The following is a 13099-nucleotide window of genomic DNA, read 5'->3' on the forward strand; positions in this document are numbered from 1 at the left end:
GATCTTCCTCCGGGAAATAATCCAAAGCTGGAAATCGACAACTTAGTTGCCACAGTCAGCACTATCTGACAGAAAATCAACATTACAGTCTCCATAAACAATAATTTCCCAATTAAGTCTGCATAACCTCATTAAAAATGTTTCCAGCAGCTTTATGAAGCTTAGGAAGCTTCCTTCCAGTAGTCTGTTTACTCTCAGTACTACAGGCTTGTAGGTTTACTTAACCATTATTGTGCCATAGCATTCAAAATTCTCTTCCAGACAATATTCGCAAACTTGAAGGATCTGGTACCTAACTCCATGTTTTTCATATACAGTCACTCCCCCTTTCTTTTCATTGGCTCTACGGTAGTAGAATATCAGCCTGTATCCTCAAGGCAAATTTGTTCAGTTTCAGTGAAGTTAATGTGATTTTTTGGTACACACAACAAGTCTGCTCAAATTCTGTCTACCTTTTCTTTTTCTTGAGTGGGTATGAGAAGTTTGTCATTTTGATTTAAATGGCTTCTGATGTTTCTTCTGAAGTCAGAAAATTATCTTTGTTTAATATTCTTGGCTTTGTTCAAGCTGCTATATTTTGTTATACTGGCAGCTGTTTCAACTGTAACTGTGTTTATTCTGCAACTCTGTCTTTTGGATGAATTTACCCTAAAAGAGGCCTGGGGAACACAGTGAAAATTACGGGCATAAGATGGATATTGCTTTGGTCAGACTGAAAGCTTCTAGCAAGTCATGCTCTTAACAGAAGCATTCAGATGCAAACTGCAGTGTATATGACAGTCACACTCACATATAAAAGCCCAAGCGATTTTCCGAGCTCTGCATTAACAGTTTTCACAGAATGCTTCATCGAGGGCTTATAGTATCATTCAAAAAGTGACAAGGAGTCCTATTACACCTACAGTGTGAGTGTGACCATCAAATACACCGTCGTTTGCATCTGAATGCTTCTGTTAAGGGCAGGATTTGCTAGAAGCTTTCAGTCTGACCACAGCAATATCCATCTTATGCCAGTAACTGCTACACACGTCATACATTTACATAGGTTTCTGGCATCAATATATTTTTTTGTGGTTAATATTATATTATCAATTATGCTGATGGCAGTTTCTTGCAAAACTCATTTGCTGTTCACTCCTCGATTGTACACTAATGATGCAACACTCTGACAAAGACGCATTATGGGATCCATTACAGAAATAATTTTGACAAAAATGAAAGCTTTAAGATATTAAAAACTGTTTCTCACCAAATAAAGGCTGTAGCAGCAATTGTTAAACTGCAGAGGCTAATAGACAGACATATAACTGGAAATATTAAAATGGTGGCTAGTGTTCCCAGTAATCCTTTCACGAGATAGTTCCATAAGCGATTTACATGTCTTGTAAATCCTTTCCCGATGAACCCTGCACACACAGATTAAACACTTTTAGTAAACATGACAATACAAACAAATATACAGCCACAAATAACAAGCTGATTCATTTTTACTAACAAATACGAGGGTGTTCTGAAAAGTAATATGCCTTTGAATTTTTTATGTGAAAAATCTTTAAGCTTTTTAAATAAAACAAATGTTATTAACATTCTACATCTTTATTCTTCATGTCTGCATATTTATTTCTCAACATAGTCATGCTGGCAATGAATACATTTTTCCTAACAAGAGACCAGTCTATCACTGCAGAATATTTGACTTTCTTGACAGAGCCACATCACCACCTCTGTATCAAAGTGAGGTCGTCAAAAGTGTTCTTTAAGTTTTGGAAACAGATCAAAATTGGATGGAGCGAAGTCAGGACTGTATAGAGGATGATGGATGACAGTAAACCAAGGTATCAGATTGTTGCAGGGGTCCCAGTACTCATATTTGGTCTGGCATTATCATACTAAACAAGAGGATGCTGTAAGTGTAGATAAACTCTTCAAATTTGAAACTCAATTACAGCATGCTGTTTCTCACCCACTGACACATTTACATCACACAGCACCACGTTACACACTACAGTTCAGAGCCCTCTAGTGGCAGCGGACTGCAGGTATGTAGACATGAAGAATAAAGGTGTAGGATGTTAATAACATTTATTTTATTTAATAAGCTTTAATAGTTTTCACATAAAAAATTTGGAGACATTACTTCTCAGCACACCCTCATACATATGAACAAAAGTGGCAAACACAAAAAGAAAGGCACTCGTATCTTTTATCACTTTACCTACCTATCCAATTCACCACCTTCCAATTGCAGTCATCTCTTGGTGTTGCTGAAACCATCAATCTAAAAACTAACTTGATGCTGCTCCCCATCTGAGTCTATTTGTGCAAATCTTTTCATACCTGCATGTTTACTGTATTTGAACTTGCTTAATGTGCTTTGCTTTTGCTTATGATTTTTAACTCCCCACATGGATTCCTGTCTATTACAAAATTAACTAAACTTGATGCGTCTCGAGTTTTCCTATCAACCGGTCACTTTCTCTCTAATTAAATTCAGCACCTCTTCATTAGTTAGTTGATCTACCCAGCATTCATCAGCAACACTACAAATTAAATACTTCTACAGTCGACCACCCATCACTGATGTTTCAATTCCTTATTATGCCCTTCCCCCCCCCCCCCCCTCTCTCTCTCTCTCTCTCTCTCTCTCTCTCTCTTGATGCAGTTCTTCTAACATGTTTTACTGTTATCCTACTGATAATTTGCACTTTTTCATGGAAACACAAATAGTAAAATAACATGAATGTAAATAACACTTAAAAGAATTTCCTACAAATTCATAATAGTTTTTGACGAGAGATTCAAGTTACTTCATCATTACTCTCAGATTGTCTCTATCTTGCACTCAAAGACCAAATAAATAAAGTCCGCAGTATTTTTATGTAGTGTGAACCATTCAGTTTCTGCCTTCTAAAGTACTTAAAAATGGTAATGGATAGTGTTCGGTGGTATATAAATAATTTAAATAATAACAGCAGCAACTCACTAAGTAGCTGAGACTGCCAACATCATCCAGTATTATTCTGGATTGGAACAAATTAACCATGAACTTTGCCAGAACATCAACTACTTATTGTTGTTCCCAGAAAAAAAGAACATCCAGCTCGATTAATATTCCACAATCGATCCACTTTAAATAATATCTCAACCCATCCTGAAGCCACACCAACTTGCAGCACTTTGATATATGGGTCACACCACTCTGCTCTTCACCCAAATGGATGGCCAACAACAGAACACACCGCTAAGAAGAACAATGGCTGTGTCACAACCTGTGCCATCTGAACGTTTTGCCCATACACCAGCTTCTCTGACACACCTTGATGGGAGTATTCTCTGCAACACATCCTTCAATCCTGTAATCCTCCCCTGTTGAATCTCCACTAGTTCCTGCCCTGTACCCAGCACCACCCCTGCCCTATGACTCATCCCAAAGTCACAACCTCTTCTCCACAGTCTCCTACTTTCTCTGTTCTGCCTCTCTGTTACAATCCCCTTCTCCACTCTACATAACTGTGCTGCCTGGGGCCACATTCTTATTCCTTGCAAATGCTGCCTCTCCCTCCCAGCTCTCAGTCAACTTCCACAACACTCCCTCAAGCTTCTCTCTGTCTTCCTTTACTCACTGACTCCATCTGACATGACCCCTCACCCTAACTGAGCTGTTGTGCCGGTACAATGTTCTCAGCTCTGATGAAGGGCTCTTCTGAAATCTTCCTACTAACGACCCCACCGTGACACACTGAGAATATCGTGAATGATGTGTCGCACCTGTGTGAAGGATTACATTAAAGAACACTGTTGTTTTCCTGTACTAATCAGAATGTTACTGATGTATCCAGAGGAATTTACAGGCTATTTTCCACATTTTTCACAAGACATTTTTCACAAGATTCATTTTAACTTATATTTGTTCTTCTGTTCCTCACCAGAGGTAAGTGACTTTGAAGGCAAAATTCATGTGTGTTCAGAATGAATTTTCACTTTGCAGTAGAGTGTGCACTGATATGAAACTTCCTGGGAGATTAAAATTATGTGCCGGACCACGGCTCAAACTTGGGACCTGGAGATGTTCACCGGGCTGTGGCTGGGCCACGCCTCCTCAGTATCCTTTCTTCCAGGAGTGCTAGTCTCGCAAGTTTCGCAGGAGAGCTTCTGTGAAGTTTGGAAGGTAGGAGATGAGGTACTGATGGAAGTAAAGCTGTGAGGACAAGTTGAGTCGTGAGTCGTGCTCGGGTAGCTCGGTCGGTAGTGCGTTTTCCCACAAAAGGTGTAGGTCCCAGGTTTGAGTCCCTGTCCAGCACACAATTTTAATCTGCCAGGAAGTTTTGTGCACTTTTTCCTCAATATTTCCATACTGACATTATTACTTATCAAATAAAACCAATTTTCCGATCTCAGCGAACAGTCTTCTTGCTACAGGATTTCAAAATGTCACGTGTGTAGGCTCCAGTAAAGCTAGTGAACTGTACGCGTCAAATACATTTTGCTCACCTGTGTCTGGCTCAGTTTCAAAGTGTGTTCTAGACTTAGATATGTGCCTCCACAGAGCTAATAAACGCGAACACAAAGTGGGAGTAATTGAAGATTTTCGGGGAAAAAGTGTTCCGTTCACTTGGGAAAGTTCCAAATCGGGCATAAATGGCTCTGTACAGAAAAGTGCTCTTAATCCTACAGGACTACACCAAGGAACGACAACCTGCAAAGTAAAAAACAGGGCTTTAGTCACCTGAAGGAAACAAGTCTTTCACAATTATAAAACTATGAAAGTAAATGTTAAAAATTGCCAACACAATACAAACAAGAATGAGGTTTTTTTTTTTTTTTTTTTTTTTTTTTTTTTTTTTTTTTTTTACCACCTATGTTGAACTCAGCATAATATTACACACTTCTGTAAAACTCTGTCTAGTATTTTACAAGAATATGTGATCATTCATTGTCAAAGCCTTATCTTGAGTAAACAATATGGTCTTACACAGTGGACTGGAAATCTGAACTTACACCAAAAAAGAACATGGCATTCCAAGTCCAGGACCAAGTTCTGTGGCAGTAATTAGTCCATCGCCAGAGAGGCCATCTAGTGCTGGTCGTTCGCACCACTTCTTTCTCGACTAGGTATACAGGCTGCAAAGTCAATCGTAATAATTGTGATGAGTGTGGGATAATTACATAAGAAATCTGCATTATTGCACAAAATACAAAATGAAGATGGAAACACGTATAATAAAAGAATCAGGATACCAGTTAATTTGTGGGGTTTTTGCTTAAAAGATACCACATAGTTGTCCATCCACACAGAGAGATTTGAGGCTTCAAATCAAGTTGAGAGCTATGTCTGTGAATGACAGTGTTCCCCATTCTAGGCAGAAGACAAAGAGTGTTGTACAAAATCCTATCACTATTATGTCTTATCCTTCATTCCACCGTTATGTAGGGTCACACGGTATTAGGCCAGGTGGGCTTTCATAAGCAAAACATAAACGAATGGCCTCTCCTACAATACATATTGCAGTTGATGTAGAGTGAAATGGTGAAAGTCTTCCCAACTCTCTTCTGCCGAAGACCTATATTAGTGAGATGACTTTTGACTCCCATTAAACCACCTTACAAAACTGTTGTACAGATGGCCAGATCTGGCGTTAAGAAGCGGTCACAGGCAGACTGAAATTGCTGTGAAACCTGAACTACTGAGCTTTAGCACCAGTGACACAGCTGACCAAATTGAGCAAGCTACTAGTAAGGGTGTTTCTGGTCTGTCTTAAGTTCTGTGCACGACTCTGTACAGGAACCGGGAACTGACACTGGGAGGCTCACTGCAGTCGCTGTCGACACTCTGTCCCATCTTGCAGATTCTGGCAGCTGGCGTATTGGGTCTGGTCGTACTGCAGGTAGATGAGCTGAAAGTGGTCTAAGAAAATCATTGTGCCTCTTAGCACTTCAATTGGCACGTCTGCACACACAGCTGCAAACAAATACAGACGAGGTGATTTCGATGTGGGAACTATCGTGACGTGTCGGTGTTGTGTCCTCTTACACTGTCATGCATAAAATAACTGTAGGTCTTTTCATTAGTTATTAGTCCTTTGAAAAAAAAAGAGAGAGGATGTAGTATATTGACCACATATCTACCAGAAGTTAGGTTGTTTGGAAAAATTTCAATCCAATACTTTGTTAACAGCATACCACACATATGTCTCTACATTTGCAGAGGCTCTCTATGTAGCTGATGAGAATTTTAAAAACTCCAGCACTGACTGTTCTGAAAGTCACTTATTCCAATGAATGCAGCCGTGCTTCATCAGAAAAAATTTCAGGTTCAGCTTTTCTATCACACAGTCAGCAACTCCAGTATCTGAATCGGTCAGTCAATGCACTACCGCTACTCTGTAAGGTTCCAGTTTTTATTTGTGAGCAGGTGCTACTGAAGTGCTAGATAACAAAGCCATTTCCCTCACAAAAAACACCATCTGAACAGGCCTCGAAGCCCCAACAGTACCGACCGACCACTCTGTCATCCTCGGCCCTTAGGCAACACCAGATGTGGATATGCACGAGTCTGTGGTCAGCACACCACTCTCCCGGCTGTCCTCAGTTTTCGTGACTGGTGCCACTACTTCTCAGTCGAGTAGCTCCTCAGATGGCCTCACGAGGGCCGGGAACAACCCGTTTGCCAACAGCACTCGGCAGACCTAAACGGTGACTCACCCGAGTGCCGGCCGAGCCCGACAGCGCTTAACTTTGGTGGTCTGATGAGAACCGGTGTTACAGCTGTGGTGAGGCCACTGGCTATTTCTATCGTACTTACTTCCGAGACTCTCCCCGACTCACCTAGTTCAATTAAAACAGATAGACCACTTAGCAAGAGTGTGGCAAGGAAGCCACAACACGTGTGGCGATCGGAACGCGCTTCCCCGACATTTGTTCAAATTTCACACTGGACGTATTATTGAAATTCTCTGTACGTAGAGAATAGAGGTGTCACATTCTCATATGGGAGCTTACTTTGTTTGAATACTCGCCATGTTCTGGAGGAAGAAAACTTCAAAAGCTGTGCCACCAAGTTCAGTTTCTAGATTACATTTCAATTTACTGCACAACACTTCCTTCACATGCTGTACCGAATAAAGGTAAATATGGACACAACTTAATATTTTTCCCACCAACTGACTTTCACTTAAGAATATTGGAGAACAATTTTTTCGTTTCATCATTTTAATGTTATTTATGAGATTATCAAATGGATGCACAAAGGTGAGAGTTAAACGAGTCTTTCAGTTTCAATAAAATGTTAGTCTAGAAGAAAAGAAATAAAATAAAAACCATCATAGAGAATATATCCGACCTCCCTTCAGATACTACAGAAGGCACAGTTCAAACAACATATATCTAGCCCAGCACTGAAAGATAAAATCATACCTGGCTGGGGTCCGAGCGTGGCGTCGTAATGGAAGTGGCAGTTGCACACTGTACAGTTGGTATTACCTCTGACTGGCCTTGGAATAACCTCCTTACCACCCAATTACTTGGAAACCATATCTGAGTTAGCCACTGGAAACTTCGTGTAGGTGTCTTCACTTTCCTGAGTTCTTTCTGCAAAACTGGCTCTCTCTGTATGGGACAGCAAAAAGATTAGACTTCTCAAACTGCAAAAGAATTACAAGAGGTATCTCTTGCAAATTACATTATCAAATTTTGTAATTAAATTGAGCACTACTAAATAATCTGAATCTCGTGTAAAAATTTCTTTACATATTAACTGCCACGTTCAAAATAGATAGCAACTCGACGAAGCGCGTTCAACTCAATAGGGTGCCCGAAGGCTATCTCTGACTTCTTCCATCTCTGAACAATGGTAAATGTGTTTTCTACAGGGTGATTCCACAACAACATTACAAACGTTTGGGAATAATCGAATGATGTATCAATTTGAAGTAAGTGACACCAGTCCAGAAAAGACCGAGCTGAAAGTTATAAGTGAAAACTGTTGTCATACCTCTGGCAGTGGACCTCTTCTATTGCTAGCTGTTTGATTTTCATATTTTGGAAGGGAGTAGTACAGACCAAAATGAGGAAAAATATCCTGTAAACATGGGCTCCAAAGTGCATACCTTAAAAGCTTCGAGCACTCGGCCATCTTTCCTACTGTGATGCACGTACCTTCTACTGAAGAAGTGCTCACAGCTCTTTAGGTATGCGCTTCAGAGCCCATGTAAAGTGGATGTTTTTTCCTGGTTTTGATTTATGCTATTACCTCCCAAAATACAGAAAGCAAAGAGCTCGCAATAGCAGAGGTACACTGTCAGAGGTATCAGAACGATTTCTGCTCACAACTCGTGATCGGTCATTTCGGGACTGGGGGTCCTTACCTCGTACACTTACCCCTCTCCGTCATCCCAAAATGCTCGAAACATCGTCACGGGATGTACAGAGCGAACTTAATGTGACTGCACGTATGCTTATTCGTACTTTCATTATGAAAAATCGAATGCTAACTATTGAGAGTCAGTAAAGTGTTTATTAGACAAAAATGAGCAGTGAGCATTATTTATCATGATAATGACTAAGTAACTTGCAGAAGTCCGACACAGACTGTGGATTTAATATCCTCACATGCTGTAAAATTTGCTAATAAATACCATTTGTTGCTAAAGCACCTAAATAGAGAAAAGAAAGCTTTCACATATTAGACAGCATTAAACACAAATTTCAAGAACTGCTAATGGGAATACAAATTTTCAGAAATGCAGTTTTTAAGTAGCAAATGGAAAGGAGACAAAGAGAGAAATAAGGCTAGTAAGGATTACACAGAAAGTCATCCAACATCTCAAACGATAAGAGATCCAGTAGGACAGAAGAGAGTACCGTCGAGAATCAAAAATCAGCCAGTAGAAACAGCTAAACTGAAACTAGACTAATGCGATCTAGATGTGACGAAAAATAATAGTACAGGTAACATAAAGACACAGGACTCGAAGGCCGAGGGTGTGAGTGTCCCGTCAGAAATCCACAGGTTTCAGGTGACAAATCCAGTCGGTTCTTACATTTTAACTTTCACCTAACTGAATATGTGGAAAAATGTTCAGTTGCACCACATTCCAGATTCTTCATTAAAATGTGTATCTTCCAATAAATGGCTGGGTAAATCAGTGCACTAGTAAAACGGAAGCGAGCGACACTGACTCCCACAGGACAGTGTCTAGTAAAGCACCGTACAGTCGAAAGCGACCTCTGGAGTCGACGGTAGCTTTACCGAGACCTAAACAGCTACTGATAGGAAAACAAAAGACGAAGAAAGTATTTAATGAGCTGACACTAAATGTCACAAGAGCTGGATCTGGCAGTACAAAAGGAGGCGGGGAGCACCGTTTTGTCAGCAGAGGAGCAGTAACAGCGACTGTGAAATGGAAACACAGAAAACTGACAACAGACTATTGACGTAACCCCTCTACTGATGCACTGCGAACGGTGCTCGTAGAATATCGCACGAAATCGGTGGAAGGAATCACTCGCGCTACCAGCAGTCCACCTAGCAGAACAACTGTGCACAGGGAGGTAAAAAGCAGTTTCCCATTTCTGAAGCCGACCCGATGCGTCGTGACGCTGTCAGACACGAGGCGACTGTAAATGAGTGATTCGGAGAGGTGAATCACACTGCACACTGTGGTAATCTCACAGGAGGATTGGATTTGGTGAATACCGTCAGGTGTAGTGCCGGCAGTGAAGTACGGAGGAAGTGGAGTTACAGTAAGGGCAATTTTTTGCGTTTTGGGCGTGGCAACCTAATCGCACTCGAGAAAACACTAAATGCAGAAGGATGAAAATAAATTTTGTGGCACTATGTACTGAACACAGTAAAGGACCAATCTCAAGACAGCACATACCGTCATAAAGCAGCACTCGTGAGGTGACAGATTGTGGACGATAACACTCCCGAAGTGAAACAGACTGGACCACCGGGAATCCGGACGCGAACCTGACGGAACACGTTCGTTACGAGTCAGGATGCCGACTTCACTTCGGACTCTGGTGTCCGACACTTAACTTCTCTGGTTACGGCTCACGAGGAAGAATGGCTGCCATTCCTCCACAGACATTCGGACACTTAGTCAAAAGTGTCCCTGGCAGAGTTCGAGCCATCATAAAGGTAAATGGTGGATACGACCCGTACTTATGTCGACAATTAGCTATCTGCTTACTTTTTGTTGGACAGTGTACCTCCAGAAATATGACGAAGACTTGCCGTGCAGAATCCATGCCGTATTTCGTTCTGAAGGTGTAATGACACTCTCAAGCACATAATAGTAGTACTTCAGTTCACTGGTGGATACTAGCTGACTCCTCCAAAAATTTATACAATATCTTCGGCAACCACAAGAACTAAAAATTTGTATTATTGTGTCTATATCTATTTCCATACTCTGCAAACCACTGTGAAGTGTGTGGCAGAGGGAACTTTCCATTACTTCAGAAAGTAGGGTGTCTTCTTGTTCCATCTGTAACTGGAATGGTGCAGGAAGGACAACTTTTTTTAAGTGCCTCTCTGTGTGCTGCAATTAGTCTAATCTTGTCATTGCGGTCACTAGGGGAGCATTACTGAGGGGCTGGTGGATGTTCCTAGATTTTCTAGATTTTTCACTTGAAATGTTATAGACAGGCTTTTTCAGGCATCTGTCTTCAGTGACTGCCAATTCAAGTTTTTCAACACTTCTGTGACACTCTTCTGTGAATCAAACAAACCTGTACCTATTTGTGCTGCTCTTCTTTGTATAATCTCAATATCCCCAATTAGTTCTCTCCGGTAGACTCCCATTTGCTAGACTGGTATTCTAGAATTGGTCACACGCATGTTCCATAAGCAATTTCCTTTTTAGAATGACTGCAATTTCCCGGCGTCCTACTGGTGAACTGAAGTCACCCGGTCACTTTACCCGTAACTGAGCCTCTGCGATTATTCTCTGTTACGTATCCCCACAAACTGCTACACACAGGTATTTGTACAAGTTGACTAGTTTCATTTGGTACTCAGTCATATTGTAGTTTTATCTGCAATTTATGGTGTGCACAAATCCACTTTTCTGTACATTTAAAGCAATTTGTCAATCTTTATACCACTCTGAAATTTTATTGAGATTTGTCCAGACATCTGCTTAGCTTTTTTGGTTACAGCTACATTACTGAGCACTGCATCATTTTCAAAAGTTTTGAGGTTACTATTACTTCCACACGTGTCTGTGACTCTTCATCCTCAGTTGACAGGTCAGTTCTTATCTCAATTCATATTAAATGGGGAAACGTATTGCAGTTTTACCCTTCAGCATTGAAGTGGGTCGATCACTCTCACGAGACTGCTGGGGCCGTACGGCCAATGAGAGGATTCAGTTTAATTTTCTTCACTAAAAGCAATCTGTCACAGTACCACTCACTCCAAACTGGGCCTCTCCCGCGGGTGTCACCCCTCCTACGCGGTGGCCACCTGGAACGTATGTCGTCGTTAGAAGTCCCCGTGTCCCAAATGAGACAGACATAAACTTCTCGACATTTGAGGGGCAAGAGAAGCAGTCCAGGCACCGGCAGTGTGTGACCTGTGAAGTCGGGAGGTCACTACTGTACGACCTGGCTCCAAATGGACGGGTTACTGTGCTGGATATTGAATGACCTTCCCCACAAAGGCCAGACTCCTGAAAAGGAACTGTAAATTAAGTGGAGGTCAAACCAGATAGCAAGTGCCATTCACGAATAAACCAAAAGAAGTGCACTGTTTACTAAAAAAGTAAAATATCGACTGTCCGAAGGCTGAGACCGGACGTACAATCAAAGCGATAGCAAATTGGGCATATAATGAAGGTTGAGCCCCAGGAAAACAAATAGTTTGAAAAATAGAACAGGATTACTGTACAAGAAGAAATCCCACAATGACTCAACTCAGGCCCCCTTCATTGCCACAAACATACTTGCAAAAATGTGAGCCCTCTCGGTAATGTAACTGATGAAATTGGCTAGAACGTGAATGCCAAGACGAAGAGACTGACACAAAACTATGAATGAAAGTCAAAATACTGAATGACAAATTAAGCCGATGTTTGTGCTGCTCTCTGCAATATAATATATCACTGAGAACCTCAGTTACTACACAGTGAGGTGCCAAAAGTCAGGGGACTCCTCCTAGTATGGTGCTGGACAGCCTTTTGCCCAGTGTCGTGCAGCTACTCGCAGGTGCGATTTGCTATAAGGCCCCCGCTATGCTGCCTCTACAGCCTCCACAACTGCAAAATGTTGCCAGTGCAAAACACCTGTAAATGTTCAATGGGATTTATGTCAGGCAATCTGGGTGGCAAATCGCTTGCTTGAACTGTCCAGAATGATCTTCAAACCAATTGCAAACAATTTTGGCCCAGTGACATGACAGGTTGTCATCCACAAAAATTCCACAGTCGTTTGCGAAAATGAAGTCTACGAATCACTGCAAATGGTCTTCCAGTAGTCGATTGTAAACATTTCCAGTCAATGGAACTCGGAATATTGAATTCCCTAACAATTTCCGAAACGGAATGTCCCACACATTTAGCTTCGACTTTGAAGTCTGTCAATTCCTGTCACGCAGCCGTAATCCTGTCAGAAAGCTTTTCGGAGGAATCACCTGCATAAAAATGACAGCTCCACCGATGCACTGCCCCTTTTATGCCTTTTGTATGCAATACTACAGCTGTCTGTATACATGCGTATCATTATCCCGTGACTTTTGTCACCTCAGTGTACATTTCATCGGTAACCGAAACAAAACCGTTCTGTATTATTGTACTTGTACTACTGGGTAACATTATCAAAAATTGTACACAGTTTTGTAAAGAATCTGAGTGGTACTTACATCACACATGAAGCTCAAGTCTCTGTTGAGGAAGTACACAGTCTGGTGGAGATTTTGCTGGCTGCAGAGGGCCAGTGCTTCCTCGTGTGCACTCCACTGGCATTCTTCAATGAAATGAGCCTATTAAATAGAGAAAAGAATAATTAGAGTGAGGCAATAATGCATGCATGTGGAAGAGATACTTCATTGAGATATCTATATCTGTATCTATTTTCTTATCGGACAACCACTTAATGT

The 13099-nt window shown here is 41.3% G+C and overlaps 1 protein-coding gene across 1 annotated transcript in view; it reads right to left on the reverse strand.

Moving 5' to 3' along the window:
* Positions 1 to 13099, reverse strand: part of LOC126237522 (uncharacterized) — a 797357-nt gene that overhangs the window by 128655 nt on the left and 655603 nt on the right. Inside the window, exons 13-17 of the mRNA XM_049947691.1 lie at positions 12863 to 12982; positions 7414 to 7605; positions 4999 to 5121; positions 4492 to 4696; positions 1250 to 1406 (exon numbers count right to left, since the gene is read on the reverse strand). Coding sequence (XP_049803648.1) covers positions 1250 to 1406; positions 4492 to 4696; positions 4999 to 5121; positions 7414 to 7605; positions 12863 to 12982 — 797 coding nt within the window. The remainder of the gene's footprint in view (positions 1 to 1249; positions 1407 to 4491; positions 4697 to 4998; positions 5122 to 7413; positions 7606 to 12862; positions 12983 to 13099) is intronic.

This window comes from Schistocerca nitens, chromosome 2, assembly GCF_023898315.1.
Source record: "Schistocerca nitens isolate TAMUIC-IGC-003100 chromosome 2, iqSchNite1.1, whole genome shotgun sequence".
NCBI classification, from domain to species: domain Eukaryota; kingdom Metazoa; phylum Arthropoda; class Insecta; order Orthoptera; family Acrididae; genus Schistocerca; species Schistocerca nitens.